Source organism: Mustelus asterias, chromosome 14, assembly GCF_964213995.1.
Source record: "Mustelus asterias chromosome 14, sMusAst1.hap1.1, whole genome shotgun sequence".
Lineage (NCBI taxonomy): Eukaryota > Metazoa > Chordata > Chondrichthyes > Carcharhiniformes > Triakidae > Mustelus > Mustelus asterias.
This window is the reverse complement of record NC_135814.1, coordinates 60068469-60086917: the sequence shown is the minus strand read 5'-3', so window position 1 is coordinate 60086917 and position 18449 is coordinate 60068469. Positions and strand designations below refer to the sequence as shown.

General features: G+C 39.7%; 1 protein-coding gene across 1 annotated transcript in view; it reads left to right on the top strand.

Annotated features, from left to right (window-relative positions):
* The window catches only part of LOC144503721 (titin-like), a 350880-nt gene that overhangs the window by 161785 nt on the left and 170646 nt on the right, over positions 1–18449 (top strand). The window contains exons 105-116 of the mRNA XM_078228491.1: positions 1047–1115; positions 1642–1704; positions 2682–2771; positions 3706–3771; positions 5538–5612; positions 8611–8769; positions 9418–9501; positions 11672–11755; positions 13051–13131; positions 14120–14203; positions 16138–16212; positions 18221–18304. Coding sequence (XP_078084617.1) covers positions 1047–1115; positions 1642–1704; positions 2682–2771; positions 3706–3771; positions 5538–5612; positions 8611–8769; positions 9418–9501; positions 11672–11755; positions 13051–13131; positions 14120–14203; positions 16138–16212; positions 18221–18304 — 1014 coding nt within the window. The remainder of the gene's footprint in view (positions 1–1046; positions 1116–1641; positions 1705–2681; positions 2772–3705; positions 3772–5537; positions 5613–8610; positions 8770–9417; positions 9502–11671; positions 11756–13050; positions 13132–14119; positions 14204–16137; positions 16213–18220; positions 18305–18449) is intronic.

Here is an 18449-nt window from a genome sequence, read left to right as displayed (position 1 = left end):
ATGGGTAGAATACTAACAGGCAAGGGGGAGGTGGGTTTTGGTGTGGAGTGTGGATCCAGTCCACTCCTGATTTAGCACAAACTGTGCCCAGATTGGGCATGAGGGGCATAACCAATGGGAGGGAATGAGACAGAGACAGGACTGGTGGGGGGGTTGAAAGGCAAGAGGGTAAGATGGAAGCAGAATTTAGAATGGGGAGGCAAGAGGATGCGGTGGGCAAAGGTCCAGAGTGCGAGGGTCAAAGACTGTCCCATGGGCATTTTTGAGAGATTGTCCAGGGGAGGGTGAAAGACTGTTTGAATGCCGTTTAACTATAGCACCAGGACCTTCGACTCCATACAGTAATGGTGGGGCGTATGACGTCCTGCCCACCCCACCATGAGATTTGCCAAGCGTCTCGTGGATGCATAATTCATGGGCTGAATAGCGGAAGATCCTGCGTGTTTAGTTGGCTGCCACCATTGGATAATGGAGAACAGAAAATTTCACACACGGTCTTCTTCAGTTGAAAACTCATATCAGCTCACAGTCTGAGTATATTTTATGTAGGAACCAATAAAAATGTACAGTTATTTTCTGATATTTGAAATAGTTAATCTTTCACAAAGATTTAGCATTTTTATGTGAATACCCCCTTTTTCTGCTCTTTCTGTTGATTTATTTTAGGAACACTTTCCTTTAAACAGGAGTGGCTGTTAATAGGCAAACTTATTGAAAGTGACCATGCGTGTGAGCTAATTAGTTGAAATGTAAGGTTGTCTGGATAATCTTGCGTTAATGACAATATCAATATCTTTAGCAGTATTGATTTAATTTTCTTTTATTGTCAAGCTCACTGAAGTCAGTTTCTCAATTATTTAATCAGCACTCCACTGTGGGACGGCATATTGCCAAAAATAAGCTTTTTAATTGAAATTATTTTACTAAATTTGGAAATTTCTTGTTTTATGTTGTAAAAATATATTGTCCTGTCTCAAGTGTTATTTATGAAATATGATCTGTTACTGGCAATGAGCTAACAAAAAATAATTCTTTTGAAATCACAGAAAGAGTCAAGATAAGTGAAGAGATTGTTTACACGATTGTGGAAGAAGAGAAAGTCAGTCATTGGAAAGGTACAGACAAATTGTGTTACCTTGATTAAATACCTAGTCGGTTAGGTCAGTTGACTGGATGGCTGGTTTGTGACGCAGAATGGTGCAAAAGTGTGGGTTCAATTCCCGTACCAACTGAGGTTATTCATGAAGGCCCCGCTTTCTCAAACTTGCCCCTCACCTGAGGTGCCGTGATCCTCAGGTTAAATCACCACCAGTCAGCTCTCCCCCTTCAAAAGGGAGAGCAGCCTATCGTTATTTGGGACGATAGTGACTTTAACTTTTACCTAGCTGCAACTTGTTATCTAGCCTTATTTAGGAAGAATAAATACATGGGTGTCTTAGATAGCTACTGCTGTTCACGGAATTGCATGGAACATTATCCAGCAGTCTTAAGGAGAAGTTTTTTTTTGCCAACTTTGGTGCTTATTAATTCACTGAAAGAGGATCAGCACATCATAGGTTGTCATTCAGATTTCTTAAATGCATTTTGTTCCATTGTGTAACCAAAAGAAAAGTGTGTAAAATTAAAAATGCTTTTTTAAAGTTCCTGAGGCTCCCAAGAGAACTGGCGACATTTATGTTGAAGAGGAAATTTATGTTAAAGAAGGTACAAAAATGAACAGTGTTGTGTCTTTTTAATGTGCGCTTTTTGTGTTTTTATTATTTTAACTTGACGTTTTTTTCTTTAATTAGTCCCTCTCGTTGTTCTTTTTCTTTTACAATACTAATGACGTACTTCACCATCTTTTTGTTTCTTAATTTTTGCTTAACTATTGCATAAATTCAAGTCTCGTTGAGTGTGTGCGTTTGTGGTGGTCCCCATATTTTAGATAAATAATTTGTTTAACAGTGGAAGTCTGATTGTGGTCAATTACTTTGTACTTTATTGCTGTGTAATTTGTGTAAAAAAAACCCAAGAAAATCCACCATAGTTATTTGACAGAAAACTGAACTTAAAATAATTTAAAATCTCAATATATTCAAATCAGTTTAATATTTTCAATAATGAAACTAATTAGTCTGAGACCTTATTAAATGGTAAGCATGTGAGTTTTGAAATTCAATCTATGTTGTCCAACTTTCTGTATTATTAAGTATGATAAGTCTTTGCTGCGATCTGCATTTCCTTTGAATATCTTTTGTTAGTCGTGCTCTCAGATCACGGTTAAGCCTTTTCTGTGCGTCAGTTTTTCTTCTATTTTCTCTGAACATTTTCTTGTGTCTTTTTCTGTACACAACATAACCAAAAATGAAACTGAACTAGAAAAATATGGAAACATTAATAGTATGAAGGTAGTTTGTAAAATATTAAATACATTTCACCTGCAAATTATACATCAAGCACAGAATAAACTTCTTATGGGACTCTGCTTGCTATTTAACACATGATTTTAAATTCTGGAAACATGAAGGAACCCATTGGAATTAGTTTTCTTGCTGTCTGACCAATATCCAGCAGAAGTGCATTTTTCTGCAAAATATAGGATGTGAGAGCACAGAATATTTGTTAATATAGTTTGTTAAATGTGTATAAATATCTTCTGTTAATTGGTGTAGTCTGCAATAATAATAATTTCTTTAAAGTGTCTGGATTTGCCGAAATATCCGAAAAAGTACCTGAACAAGCTTTTCCCCCTCGGACTCCTATTGTACAGGAGACAATACTACACAAAGGTATAAGGAGCTTGCGCTATGTTTACAACAAAGCATCTGTATGTGGATCTTGTTAGTCTTCCATTGTGTTTTCTCACATCAAAGGCCAGCTTCTTGTATTTACCTTTGCTTATTTATTTACGTAGCGCTCTTTGAGATTTGATGCGGTTTATCAAAGCAGTTCTTGTTCTTCTTAATTGTTACTACCTGTGTACACTCCTATTACTGATCATTTTTGATGTTCTGTGCAAAGCGTTTAACACTGTCAACTCTGTGTTTGTTTATACTTTATTGAACTAATTTAAAATTGTGTGTCTTTTAAAAATTGTACATGTGCAAGAAAGTTTGGATTCGCACTCAATCGGGACTAATAAACTTTACATGGCATAAAGTGCCAAGAAAATATGACTTCACTAATTTGGATTACTAACTCTTCCGTAAGCATTCGAGGGCAAATTGAACCAGTTGGTATAGCAAAATGATTGAAGACCGATCCTGGAATTATTTCTACTGCAGCACTTCAAATTGCACTTTTGTCATCTTTTGAAAACTGATGCAAAGAACCGAATGCAATCTTTAGATCTGATTGCTGGTGATTATATTTTTGCAGGAACTAATTACAAAAGAGGTTTTGGTGCAGATCCAACAAAATATAGTGCAGTGTGACAGATTTCACATTTCACCACCACCTCAAATATATTTTGATTCCGGGTTTAACAATTAATTGGGAATTTTTGAACATATGCATTTTCTTACACTTCCAACTGGTAAGATTTGTAATTATTGTTGTACATTTAGAGCTGCTTCTTGTATTTTTGTGTCAGATGACTGTGCTTTATGTTCTAGTTGTTGTAATGTATGCTTTTGTTCCATATATGTTGCTTAATCTTTTAAACATCTTCTAAGTTAATCTTCTTGAATGTAATTTATCTAAAAATCAAAATATTTTTTAAAGAATCTGCTGTTGAGGAGATTACGCAAATTACAGTTTCAAGAAAGGAAGTAGTGCCTCCAAAAAAAGGTATGGAAATATTCATAGTATATTTTTTAAATGTCTTAGTAAAAGAAGAAAGCACAGGATCTTGCTGGATTTGCTACTTGTCTCTAAGGGTGGAATTTAATGTTATTCCCTCGTGGCCAGGGTACATTTAATCAGGCAAGATGGTGGTGGGTGGGACGCCACTGCTTTCCCACCTATGCCCCAATTACGTCCAGGGCAGGAAGTGTCATGGATGACTTTCCCCTCCTGCCACCAATTGAGGCCTTTAAGTGGGCAATGAGTGCCCACTGAATTGCTGATTTGAGGGCCTGGCTTCGGGAAGAGTGGAGGGTTTGCTGAGATTCACCTCCCTCCCCTTGCTGCTGACCCATCCCCACATCCTATGACCCCCGCCTCATCATCACCAGTCTGTGGAGGGTCCCTCAGTGATTAAGGCCTTGGTTGGGTGTACTGCTGGAACCACTCATGTGGGTGCTGCTGAGCAGCAGAGCAGCCGGCCTTTGGCTGCAAGCTCTGGTGGGCGATTTCTACCCTGGGGTCCTTGTTCCAGCACAGGCCCACTGCTGCCTTGTTGATTATCTGATTGGCACTTAATTCAGCTGGCCTTCCCAAAAAGAGTCAACGTGGAGCTCTGACCTGCAAGACTCCATTACATCCATTAAATACCACTCTGTCCATGAACCTTCTGGATATTTTAAGGCTATTTCTCAACGAGCCTAAATGATTTTAGCTGCATCTTTTCATATAGTGTTCTTTATGTATCCCAAACTGCTTTTATATATTGCATATTATAGTTTTGTTTATCCATTAAATAGAGGGGCACATTGCATTAGAAACACTGGCCGGAATCTTGTGGAGGCAATCGGGACCCTGGTCACCAGCTGGAAAACATGGCAGGAGCTAATCATCACCTCTTTTAGGGAAAGCATCTTGCTCCACACAGACACTCAACAATGCCAGCAGCGGGCTTTACCTTGGGATCAAGGACTCCAGGAGCAAAACTCAACCCACCAATAGCTGCCAGCCAATCAGAGAACAGAATAATGGTGGTGTCATTGGTAATGGTGGCTGCTGCCAATGTAACACCCACCTGAAGGCCTGGACAGGCCAGCAATGTGTGATGGTGGGAGGGGTGGCGCCAGAGAAGGTGTTGAGCAGCAAGGAGGGTGGGGGGTTTCTCACTGGGCACCCCCATCCCCCCGCAGTGCTGGCTCCCTCGATCTGACTCTCAGTACTTTTGAACGAGACACCCCCATCACAAGAGACTATAAGTATGGCAAGCCCCCTTCCCCCTGCATGCTGGTAATTTAAAATAGCAGCGGTGGGATAAGACCCTTAAGTGGGCATTAATTGGGCCATGCATGGGCCTTTCCACCATGGACTTATTTCTGGTGGAGGTGGGAAGATGGCGGGGTCTCCACCCAACATCCTTCTACCTGATTAGCAATCATATTCACAGTGCTATTGGAGGTAAATATATGAAGAGTTACAACTAAAATCATTTAGACTAGTTGAGAAATAGCCTTAAAATATCCATAAGGTTCATGTGTAATTGACCTGTCTTGTAGCTGCTTTACTAATTAAGTAGATTGCTTAAGGCAATAATAAGTTTTTGTATGGTAGAATCACAATACAAAGTGAGAAATTATTGTGTGAATGGAGTAAGGTTGTACGCTGTGCAATGCATTGGGTGGATCTTTTGTGTTTAATGCTAAATGTATTTCTGTGTTAAAATGTTCCATGTGCAAGTCTTTGATTTTCTTTGTCCAAAATTGAATTTCTTAAAGTGCCAGAGGTTCCTGAGTTTCTTCCTGAAGAAGCGAAACCAGTTTTGCGAAAAGAGAAGGTTCCTCCAAAAGAAGGTACAAAGGAAGCCACATGTTTTATGTTCGCATTGTCTTTTGATACGTCATGCATCCATCTTGTCATTACCACGCAAAATATTTCTCTTTTGGAGGCTTCAAGTTGCTGATGCTTTGCTACTTGTTAATCTTATTTTACGATATCTGTCGTTTCAATTGTTTGCTGATGCATTTGTGCCATTCCATTGCTGTACTGTGCTATTCTTCTGCTAGAACTAGAAATAATTTTGATTAATGTCCTTATAATTAGCTAAGCATTCAGATGCAGAGGCTGAGAAATTTAGCTCCTTAATGCTTGGTTTTCCATGCTCTGCGAGAACCAATTTTTCTCCAAAATTGCTTGCGCGCACTTCTGGTGCGAGCCATGCTGTCACATTTTGTTGAGGGTATTAGAGCACATGCAGGGAGCATCTGTGAGACATTTGTAGACATCAGTCAGCATGTAACATTGACTTGATACAAGTGCTGCCAATATGGAGCTGAACGCTCCAGTCAGCAGTCTCACTTAAGCTCACACTGCTGAGCCATTTGGCATTTAGCAATGGTACATGGTTAAGGGATCAGCAACTACTTTTAAGTTAGTTGATTGATTTCTACTGGCTATACTACAATTGTCGAAAGGTTTAGTGGGTTTCCAGAGTTGATGAAGGACTTGGTCCTGACTTAAAGGATTCTTCACAAACCATTTGATCTGAGGTATGGGTCCAGCATCCTCTTGAACTATGACATGACAGGGCGAATGAACTGAGGATCTCTGAGCAGAACAAATTGCTGGAAGCGAGAGTCGAGGAGGGAAGAAGGACTCTCAATGGGAGCATGAGGAACTCCAATGAGGAACAGTATGTTAGACAAGACCAATTCGTTACGAATATCCTCAGTGAAATCCACTATCTATTGCAGCCACAAGTGCAACATCGGAACAGGATGATAATGGCACTGACAGTGTCCGTGAAGGTGACTGTGGCCACGGATCTTCTGTTTCTGATTTTGTTGTGTCAGCATCATGGACTAATGTCCATATTCCGCCAGCGTGTATGTGTGTAATGTTAGCTAAACCAGGCATGACCTGTTGAAATGGTAATCCTGATAATGGAAATGTTTACATGGAAATAATCTAAAGGTAGGCCTTGAAGATTTCAAATGATGGGGCTGTGACATTTTGTCGCCATGACAGAACAGAGCATGGCTATGTTTTCTGGCAGACCTGCCAATGCACCAAGAATTTCATTGTGCATAGAACATAGAACACTACAGCGCAGTACAGGCCCTTTGGCCCTCGATGTTGCGCCGACCAGTGGTACCAATCTAAAGCCCCTCTAATCTACACTATTCCAATATCATCCATATGTTTATCCAATAACCACTTGAACGCTCTCAACGTTGACGAGTCCACCACTGCTGCAGGCAGGGCATTCCATGCCCTTACTACTCTCTGAGTAAAGAACCTACCTCTAATCTCTCACCCCTCAATTTAAAGCTATGTCCCCTCGTGCTAGCCAACACCATCCGAGGAAAAAGGCTCTCACTATCCACCCTATCTAATCCTCTGATCATCTTGTATGCCTCTATTAGCTACCAGTCTTCTTCTGAATGTCCCACCAAAATCTTTATCTGAGTCATCTGCAGCAGAACGTTTGTGAAACCTCACCATCTGGAAAACTAGCACCTATGCTTCCCAGGTCCCCTGACCTGGCTATAGCCCACTTGTGCCTGGTGACTCACCATGTGAAAATCTTTTCTTTATTTATTCCTGGGATGTGGGCATTGCTAGATAGGCCAGCATTTGTTGCCCATTTCTAATTGCCCTTCAGAACGTGGTGGTGAGCTGCCTTATTAAATCACTGCATTCCACATGGTGTGGACTGTTATCACTGGTAGGGAGGGAGTTCCAGGATCTTGTCCCAACAATAGAGAAGGAATTGCAATATATTTCCAAGTCAGGATGGTGAGTGATTTTGGAGGAGAACTTACAAGTGGTGGTGTTCACATGCCCTTACCCTTCTCGATGGTCATGGTTATGGATTTGGGAGGTGCGGTCTGAGGAGCCTTGGTGAGTTCCTGCAGTTCATCTTGTGGATGGAATACATTACTGCCACTGTGCGTTGGTGGTGGAGGGAGTGAATGTTTGTGGATGGATTGTCAATTAAGGGGGCTGCTTTATCCTGAATGGTGTAGAGCTTCTTGAATATTGCTGGAGCTGCACTCATCCAGGCGAGTGGAGAGTATTCCATCACATCCCTGACTTGTACCTCGTAGATGGTGAATAGGAATTGAGGAGTCAAGAGGTGAGTTACTTTCTGCAGGAATCCTAGCCTCTGAACTGTTCTTTAGCCTCAGTATGTCTATAGCTAGTCCAGTTCAGTTTCTGGTCAATAGTAACCCCCAGGATGTCGATAGTGGAGAATTCAGTGACAGTAATATCATTGAATGTCAAGGGGTGATGGTTAGATTCTCTCTTGTTGGGGATGGTCCTTGCCTTGCACTTATGTGGAGCAAATGTTACTTGCCATTTGTCAGCCCAAGCCTGGATATTGTCAACATCTTGCTGAATTTGGACATCAACAGGTTCTGTATCTGAGGTGCGAAACATTGTGCAATCATTGCTGGAATATTGTCAGGGCCCATAGCCTTTGCAGTACACAGTGCTGTCAGCCGTTTTTTGATATCGTGTTGAGTGAATCAAATTGGCTGAAGACTGGTTGAGGCTGAGATGGATCATCCACTCAGCACTTCCGGCTGAATATTGTCATGAATGCTTCAGCTTTATCTTTTGCACTGATGCTGGGCTCCTCCATCATTGAGGATGGGGATGCTCTACAAGCTCTTCTGCTCCAGTGCGTTCTTTAATTGTCCACCACTATTCACAATTGGATGTGGCAGGACTGCAGAGCTTGCCTTTGTCTGTCACGTGCTTTGTGTGATTTTCATTAGACATTTAAATAAATGTCAATTTTTAATAAGCTTTTGCTAAATATACAACATATTCCTAAAATGCCAGATGTTGCTGTGAAACCTACTCCTGAAAAACCAGCTCCGGTTCAAAGGAAACCTACTCCTGAAGAACCAGCTCCGGTTCAAAGGAAACCTACTCCTGAAAAACCAGCTCCGGTTCAAAGGAAACCTACTCCTGAAGAACCAGTTCCGGTTCCAGTAAAAGGTACAAAAGTACAAGATTTTATACAAACATTTTCCCATATGATACGGTAGTTTCGTCTTGGCACTAAGGTGACAATTTTGTCTTGTTTTCATGATGTTTCAAAGGAAACATTGACTGCTTGTTGCGCAAAAAAACTAATTTTCAACTGTTGTGAATGTGAGTGTTGTAATCATTCTTCTTATCTGCGTACATATAAATTATGAATATTGTGATAGTATTAGCATTCTTCAATATTCTGATAAGACATGGATTAAATTGGAGTGAAGCTTTTTTCAAAACATTATGAAAAATTGAAAAAAATTATGGAATATTTTAAGAAAAATTGTGATGATGATATTGGAAAAAGGGAATAACAATACTCAGCAAAATGTTTCATTTGTTAGCAAAAAAAGTAAGGAGCCCGTTTGCATTATATTTTAGCAAATATGTTACAAGGAAGTAAAAATATTCCATTAACTCTGATTGTCAGTGATTCAAATTCCTATTGGCATTGCATTACATACATAAGTACCAGTAATTGGCACAGCTTTACAATTATGTTATTGTTACAAGAGAGATTGTTGTGTGTTGTCCTCTTTGGTGCTTTAATGCATTCTGTATATTTTCTTCATTTACTCAAGTCTTTAAACAATCAATGTTCTTTTAAAGTGCCGGGGATCCCTAAAAAAGCAGTTTTTGAAGAAGCAAAACCAGCTATTATTTCAAGGGAAAAGGAGGTTTCTCCATTAGAAGGTATATTATTACCTTGAGGAATTTCGTGCAAGCTTCATTCATATATCATTTAGTATCAACTTCATATCAGAATGCAAGCATGGTTTTTCTTCATAATCATCTTATGTGTTCTAATCAGAACCCTGTTGTTGATGATGCTTATTGTGGCATTTATTGATTTTATTTTATGCTATGCTTCATTCTGTTGTGAGTTGTGTTTATGTGTCATGCTCATTTATTGTTTTATTAAGTGTTTTATGTTTGCTTTAACATAATAATTGGGGATTTAATCTGGAATATTTGGATCAGTGGAGGGATGATTGTAATTAATTTGTTATGTCATCAATTTAGAAAGTAAGGCCGGAACTCTACCACAGATTCAGAGCAGGCGAAGGTCCGTTGACCTCAGGTGGGAATTTTTGGTCTCCCCCGAGCGAGGCCATAAAATCCCGCCCTAAGTCTGTTGTTTCCTTAGTTCCCATGATGGGGGAGACGATGGCCTAGTGGTATTATCGCTAGACCATGAATCTAGAAACTCATCTAATGCTCTAAGGACCCGGTTTCGAATCTCACCATGGCAGGTGGTGCAATTTGAATTCAATAAAAAGAATATCTGGAATGAAAAATCTACTGATGACCATGAAGCCTTTGTCGACTGTCAGAAAAAACCCATCTGGTTCACTAGTGTCCTTTAGGGAAAGAAACCTGCTGCCCTTACCTGATCTGACCTATATGTGACCCTAGAGTCACAGCAATGTGGTTGACTCTCAACTGCAACTAGGGATGGGCAATAAATGCTGGCCAGCCAGCGGCGCCCATGTCCCATGAATGAATAAAGAAAATAGTAGATTATTAAAATTGTGAATTGCCAGAGCAAGATTTTAGGATTTTTACATGTTTGTTAGTTATTTAAAGTAAGCAAAACATAATTTTAAAGGTAGTTTGATTTTTGCTGGTTCCCACTAGCCATTTTTTCATTTGTAGCATCAGTTGTCAAAATTATTAATTTGGAAAAGGAATGTCTTCTTCCAGCAAATAAAATGCTAAGAGGCAAGTTCACACAACATGGAAACTCCTGATGGTTCAATGAGTAAATAGGATTGAATTTTTACTGATCAAAAAGATCCAGTTTGAGGCCCAAGATGAGTCAGCTTGTTTAGTAATGGTGAAGTTTAACAATGCCAAGATTCTTTTTGGCATCCCCTATTTAGATAAGATGGAAAATTCCTTGTTTATATTCTAGAATCAGGTTTGATTCTGTTGCAAGAAGAGTGTAAATGATTTAAAATGTGCTGGATGATGGGAGGAGTGGTAAATGTGGCCAAGAAGGACACATAGTTGTAAGCGCAGTAGCAGATTTTGAGAGTATGAGTGTTGCAGAAAAGAGGTGAAGTTAAGCCTTCCCCAGATAACTGTAGCAAATGGAGAAGGGAAGGATTGTTTGTATTGTGGTGAAGATAGAGTTCTGCAGATCCATGGAGAAAATATGCAACATGAAGTGGCAATCCAAGTGAAATCACTCAGTTTACTTGTGCATTGCAACCAGTTCCTGGCAATAGTGGTTAATGCATTAGCATGTACCACTCTTTACTATGTTCATTCACCATTTTGCCTTGGCACCCAGAAGCTGTCCTAGAGAAAGAGTATCTCAGGCGGAATTCTCCCATCTGGGACTAAGTTCTGTGGCTGGGGAATGGGAGAAATGCATCACTTTGTTTCTATTTTGAATGTCCACCAGCCCCTTTACAGATGTATCTGAAAATCTATTGGTCCTGCTTGAAAGCTTCTTGTCCCCATTCATCTTGCAGCTTCAGATTGTCGCTTCCCTGCTTGGGTCACAAAAATAGCATATTCACTGTAAGCCTTTAAGAAGCTGCTAAAACACTTGATTTCTCACTTTCTAATCAATGAGCTATCTGTGGTGAGCGCATTTTATGCTCGCACTTGAGTCATTCTTGCAAATTATGGTTGATCTGCAATTGGGTAGGTTTACCCACTAACCTGTATAAATGCTTGTGCCTTTCACCATGCACACACCTAATAAGAGACTAAAACCGACCTTAATGTCTCCGTTTGTTGAGTACAGTCAAGCAGTTATCAAAATGCGCAGATCTGATCTCCTTCTAATCCTTGGCTTGCATGATAAATCAGGCAGTATTATACTTTTTTAAAACCATGCCTTTTCTTAAAGTGACAGAGGTTGCTCTGGAGCCAATTGTTGAAGAAGTAAAACCAGCTGTTGTGCCAAGAAAAGAAAAGGTCGCTCCAGCAAAAGGTACAAGATCACTCAGGATCCAGACGCCAACGTTATCTTTACATCATGCAGCATTTTGTTCTTTCTTTTACAATAGAAATGACAGCTACTTTCCATGCTTGGCGCTTCAGCCTGAATCAAAGCAACTTCTTTGAGGTTTCGACTAGTGCAATTTCACTTTCTATATCTATTCATAGATTTGTACCATTCTTCTACAGCGTAGTGAAGTTATAACACAATTTTTTGTTGTTGTTTAGGTTACTCATGCTCTTTGACTTAAGCAACCAGCAATTTAACATTTTCATTACCATGCTTAGATGAAAATGTTATTTCAAGCAATGAGGTGAATGCAAAGTTAATATCTTGGAGTTAATCATAGAATCCCTACAGCGCAGAAGGAGGCCATTTGGCCCATCGCGCCTGCACCAACAACAATCCCACCCAGGTCCTATCCCCATAACCCCACACATTTATCCTCCTAATCCCCCTGACACTAAGGGGCAATTTATCATGGCCAATCAATGTAACCCGCACATCTTTGGAGTGGGGGAGGAAACTGAAGCACCCAAAGGAAACCCATGCAGACACGGGGCGAATGTGCAAACTCCACACAGATCGCGACCCAAGGCCGGAATTGAACCCAGGCCCCTGGCGCTGTGAGACAGAAGTGCTAACCACTGTGCCATCATGCCGCCCTAATATGTAATATATTATATGTAATGTAGAATCACCTATATGAAAACAAACCCAGTATTTAAGACAATTTTAAAATCAGTTACTAGATTGCAACATGAATCATTTGATTTGAAAAAAATATAAACAGTGAAATTAGGTTGTTTATAATTTATAAAGATAGGAAAGAAATATTTTAATATGATGGTATCAGTGCACCCAGATCACCAATATTATCCATCATTTACTTTTAAAACAGCAGCCAGGTCTCTGTCACAAATCAGAATATCTTGGTTATTTTTCCATAAAAGTATTTTGGGAAAAGAGTTATATTTAATGTTAGACTTGTAAAGGGAAAGTGTATTCAGGGAAATTTATAAAAATAGGCAACAATAAAAGATAGTTAAGGTGCTAATGAGCTAGTTTAGATGTTGTTTCTTCATGTACTATAAATACTAAATGTAACAATTCTTCGCTGCCCATGTCTCACTCGGTGTCCGCACAGAGTTTGAAATAGTAATCATGCAAAGGTTATCTTGGCGATTTAGTGTTTGTTTGTCATTGCAAGGAAAAATATCACTTTACGTCAAGCATTGTCTGCTGTGTGGTTCATGTCATAATTTCTTGCTTAAATTTTTTTCAAGTACCAGAAGTTCCTAAGAAACCAATTCCCGAGGAAGTTAAAACCATCAGAGTGCCAAGAGAAGAGATTGTTCCAGCTGAAGGTAAAAACAAACACGTTGAAGATTTTACATCAACATTCTTCATCCATCATATAATCTCTTATTCTCACCATTACAACCATTTTCAAATCTGCTTCTTATTTAAATGTTACATGTATTTTCCATGTCTGCATCTTTATGCTGGTCAGTTCGTCCGTTGCAACCTCATATATTGGCCCAAATCTTGCTGGAATGAGGCATCCTGTTGTGTGCACAATTAATTGGACTTTTTCCTGCACCCTACAGATGAATTGTTCTTTTTTGTCCCATAAATTGCTGAAAGTGCAAGCTGAAAGCATTATGGTCAGGGTAATGGGGCATAATGGGACTTAAGTGAATGACAGGAACAACAGTCTATCTTCTTAACCAATGAGACTGGTGTTACACTAACAATCATCATACAGTTAAGAGAGTACTTGTGCTAAGTTCCCAGCCCTAACAATCTGTGCCAATCTTAATTTAAGTTCAAGTTCAGATTCCAATAAAGTCTTAAAATATAAAGGCTGTTCAGGGTAAGATGTGGCCTGTGTGAGGCAAACAGTGGAGCAAAATGTTTTTTAAAAATCAAGTTATGGCAATTTATAATTCACATCATAACTTTTTTGTATCTCAATTTTCATAATAACAATGTATGTTGTAAGCTCACCATTTTTCCAGGAAAATTTGAGCCAATGCGCTTTGCGCATTTCTTTATTATTGTTATAGGAGTAGCTAAATATGTTGATACACTACTATGTAGTGTATCAAATAAATGTAAATTTGATCATGAACCTTCACATTTATAGAGAGATTTAATAAATATAAAACATGATAGTAATACAATGATAGTTAAAACAATCTATTCAGCATTTCATGTATGTTAGTTACTTTTATTATGTATGTTTCATGTTATCATGTTATGTCATGTTATGTATGTTTTGTACATCTTCAAAGCTATGTAAATGTTCTTGGTTGAATCGTAATGGTTTTAAAAAAATAATATTCTTTCAAGTTCCGGAGATCCCTAAGAAGACAGTTGTTGAACAAGCGAAACCAATTACCACCACAAGAAGAGAAGAGGTCATTCCAACCCCAGGTATAAAAATAAGAAGGTGTCAATTGAGTTTATTCTTATATACGAAACAATGTATGATTTCCATTAAACTGGAAATGATTCTGACTTCTTACGGTCATCGCATAAATTCTTTCTGAGACACTGCTTTAGTAGCTTCTTCTTAAAAACAATATTTGTTGAAAAGTTTTTTAAAGTTTATTTATTAGTCACAAGTAAGGCTTACATTAACACTGCAATAAAGTTACTGTGAAATTCCCCTAGTCAGCACACTCCGGCGCCTGTTCGGGTCAATGCACCTAACCAGCACGTCTTTCAGACTTTAGGAGGAAACCCAAGCAGACACGGGGAGAACATGCAAACTCCACACAGACAGTGACCCAAGCTGGGAATCGAACCCGGTTCCCTGGCGCTGTGAGGCAGTAGTGCTAACCACTGTGCCACCTTGCTGCCCCAATAAATCACATAAATTCTTACTGAGACACTGCTTTTGTAGCTTCTTCTTAAAAACAGTATTTGTCTTTGTGCATTAAATCAAGTTGTGGTGTTCTGTCATATTGTCATGGTGTTCTAACAAATGGTGTAAAGTGCTGGAAATATAGGTAAGAGTCCTCCGGGCTCACATGTCCCGACCTTGCGGCCAATGAATACAGAGAATTAGGCGCTCAGCCAAAACTCCATTCACAGCAGTGGGACCGGAGAATCCCAGCTGCCGGGGGAGGTCAGAGAATTCCGGCCATAATTCTTGTGTGATAATATGATAGCAATTGATATTGAATATTCATATTTACAATTTACGGTGAGCTTGTGCTGTTTAATTCAAATTATTAAAAATATTAATAACTTTTCAGCGATTACATGCTGACTTATGTCATTACATTTGGAGATGCTGGATGGCATTTTACGGCCCTTCCTGTAAGTGGGATCTTCCGGTCCACTGTAGCCCCCCACCGCCCCATTCCCCCCAGCCGTGGCGGATTCCCTGATGGCAAGATGGGCAAGCAACACAGAACAACATAGACATCGGCAGGACTGGAAGATCCCACCAGCTGCCAACTCCACCACCAGAAAATGCTGCTCATTTAAGAAAATTAATTTTTAATGTGAAATTAACTTAGTTTGTAAAGAGCTTAATGCATCTTTGCAAAAAGAGGAACACATAACATTAAGTTTGCTAATATACTTAGATATTTAAACTGAGATGGTAAAGATTTAGTAGACACAACCAAAGCAGAAACAGAAGAGAAGTAAGTTGAAAACAAATGGGTAATTATCGGTCTTGCAGAAAGAAAGTCTTGAAATCTATGGATCCCAACCTAAGAATGTTGTGCTACAAATGACACTGTAGCAATCATTTGAGTAAAAATGTTCATTCAAAAATATACACATCAGTCGTGACCAACTAAAAAATGGAATATAAAATTTTGACTTAAAGCAAATGAGTCAGATAGTCAAATCCTCCTTCTCTGCCCAGTAATATTTCTTAACCATGACCTCAAAAGAGCATCTTCCAATTTGTTTGCATCAACAATCCCATTTTGGATTGAGATTTACAATTGAGTGCCAAATGTGAGGCATTTTTCTGCAATTGGGTCCGTGTCCATTATGAAACACACTGAAATGTTCTCAATTAATTCCACATGTAAAATTTACAACCAGGCACATTCCATTACTCTGCACTGGATTTCAACCCAAATCCCAAAGAATAGAAGGCTGTATCTAACCTATTTCACCATTTGGTCGCGAATCTGAGATATTTATGTTTATTTTAGATACCTTCTCTTTAATTAAATATATGTCTTCTTATGAAAAGTAATTTATTTTATTTCTGTGTCTTGTCCAACTCATGTTGTCATCTTTTGTCTCTTGCAAGTTCCATGTTAGCTTGTTAAATGTTAGCCTATAACTATTTTTGCATTAATTCCACCTTAAATTAATAATGTTCCTTAATGTGCCAGAATTCATTGAGAAGACCATTCCTGAAGAAATTAAACCTGTTCCTGTTCCCAAAAAAGATATTATACCAACCAAAGGTATAAAAAGTTTTTTTTTAAATAATCTTGTAAAAGTATTCTGTCTTCAGTTATGATCCATGTTACCTTTCGTTGTCTTCTAATATGTTGCAATGTGTGTTTTCTTTTAGTGCTTCTTGTTAATTGATGAAAATTGTCTTCTTCATATTTGTAATGTGTGACATGGCATTCTGTAATTCATGCTTAAAATCTATGTAAATTTGTCTTAAACAGTTTTAACAGAAGTCTAATATTTGTGCAATTTGGACTTTAGTCTGTAAGCTTGAACATTCGATCTTTACTGAATTCAAATATTAAAATTTTTGAATTTAATAGAATTTTAATTATTGCACGATAATTTGATGACTTACTTTGACAAAAAAAATTACAAACTTGGCTTTAAGTATAAGGTCAGTGAAGAAATTATAATGGTGTGAAATATATTTTGTTAACAAACCCAGCAGGCGGAATTCTTCCATGTTGAGACTAGGTGCTTTGGTAGGTTGCTCTGACGGCACCTGTCCTGCCAACCAGAATGGTGAGATCCCGCCCCAGATTCAGTGCTTGGAATCTCATTAATTATACACAGACGAGTCCCCTTCAACTTTCCTGGTCGTCCGGCAGCTGATTCGTCCATCTGCCCTCTGCTGATGGGTTCAAAAGTCCTGGTGCCATATTTAAACACCAGTCCAGCTCACTCGTATCACTCTCTCCAGCCCACTTGTCTTCACTGTGCAGGACGTCAGCAACCTAGAGGGAAAAGGCTAGCAGCTTCAAGAAGAAGTCTGTTCTTTGATTCAACCACTCCTCCCCCCACCCCCCTCCCACCCCGAGCCCATCACCTGTGAGGCATCCATATCCGTTATTGATCTCAACCAACATCTCTGGAGTCTTTATCCATCCCCTTCCAGTAAATGATGTGATATTCCTTTGATCCCCTTATTGTGAGCTTTCCGTGCAATCTTGTCGGGGTCCAGTTTTCCTACCCTTGGTCTTCCTTCTGTTGTTTGGCTTCATCATCCAGCTTCTTGCCCACCGTCTTGCCTGCCATCCTACGCCCTCGCAATTCCCCTCCACCCCTCCCACCCTTGCACAGCCCTCCTTCCACATTGCTCTCCTTGTCTTTGTCAGGCTATATCCACTCTCCCCTGGGCTCACCTTGCACTCCCTCCCTGGTCAAACCTCGGAACTTTATTGTGATAGCTGCATGAGTCCCGCAGCAGAGTCCTGTAAAGATAAACACTACTGGGTGGCACCAGGAGGAAAGGAGACCCCTGTACTCCTCAACCCCAGACTCAGTACTTATCTGACCCGGTGATATAGGAGGGTCCAGCAGCATGATGATGTCCATGAAGTCCAGCTCAGCATGGAGATGGAGGGCAGGAACCGATTTGCCTCGGCAGAATGGTATACAGTGCATCAGGAGCAGCGCAGCACAAGAGCAGAAAGTTGCACTGACCCCGAAGTGTCTGGCCAACTGAGGATCACCTTGTGCACGTCACTAATTAGCAATTGGGTTTGACGTCAATGTAAATTTCCACTGGTTCCATGGCAGGCAAGATGGAAGCTGGAAAGGCCTGCTGGGATGCTGTGGGGGGGGGGGGGGGCGGGGTTTGCTGTTTGGATGATCATTCATGAGATGCAAATGAATGCAAGTAGCATTTGTGCCATTTACCAGCAGGTAGTGCAACCCACTATTAAACTCCCCTCCCCACCCCCATCCTCCTCCCCCGCTGGGAGAATTGCAACATGATTTTCCTTGGAGTTTTTGTCTCCCACTAGATTCACTGCATCCGCCCACCACCAAACCCTCTGGGGCCAATTGGAAGAATTCCACCCATTGCTGATATTTGCTGTTGTTTAATTGATTGAGCAGTAATACATAACTGATAAAATAATTGTCTGGTGATGTCTTGTGTTAGTTTCATCTGTATTTATGCTTCGTATCTTAACCTCTTTCTACGTATCTTCGTTGTCATATAACATACATTCTTGAATGAATCTGATCTTAAACAATTGTCCTTTAAAGTACCAGAGATTCGTAAGAAGCCAGTTATGGAAGAAGAGAAACCAAGCATTATTCCAGAAAAAGAAGAGATCACTCCAGCGAAAGGTAGAGATATACACAAGATGTTTTTGTAACGTTTTATTCTTCGATGACATGACAGCATGTTGTTGGCATTATAATTACAATTTCTGCAATTTGTGGTCATCTCTTGAACCACAGTCTTGCTTTGGTGCTGTTTGTTCTGCAGATG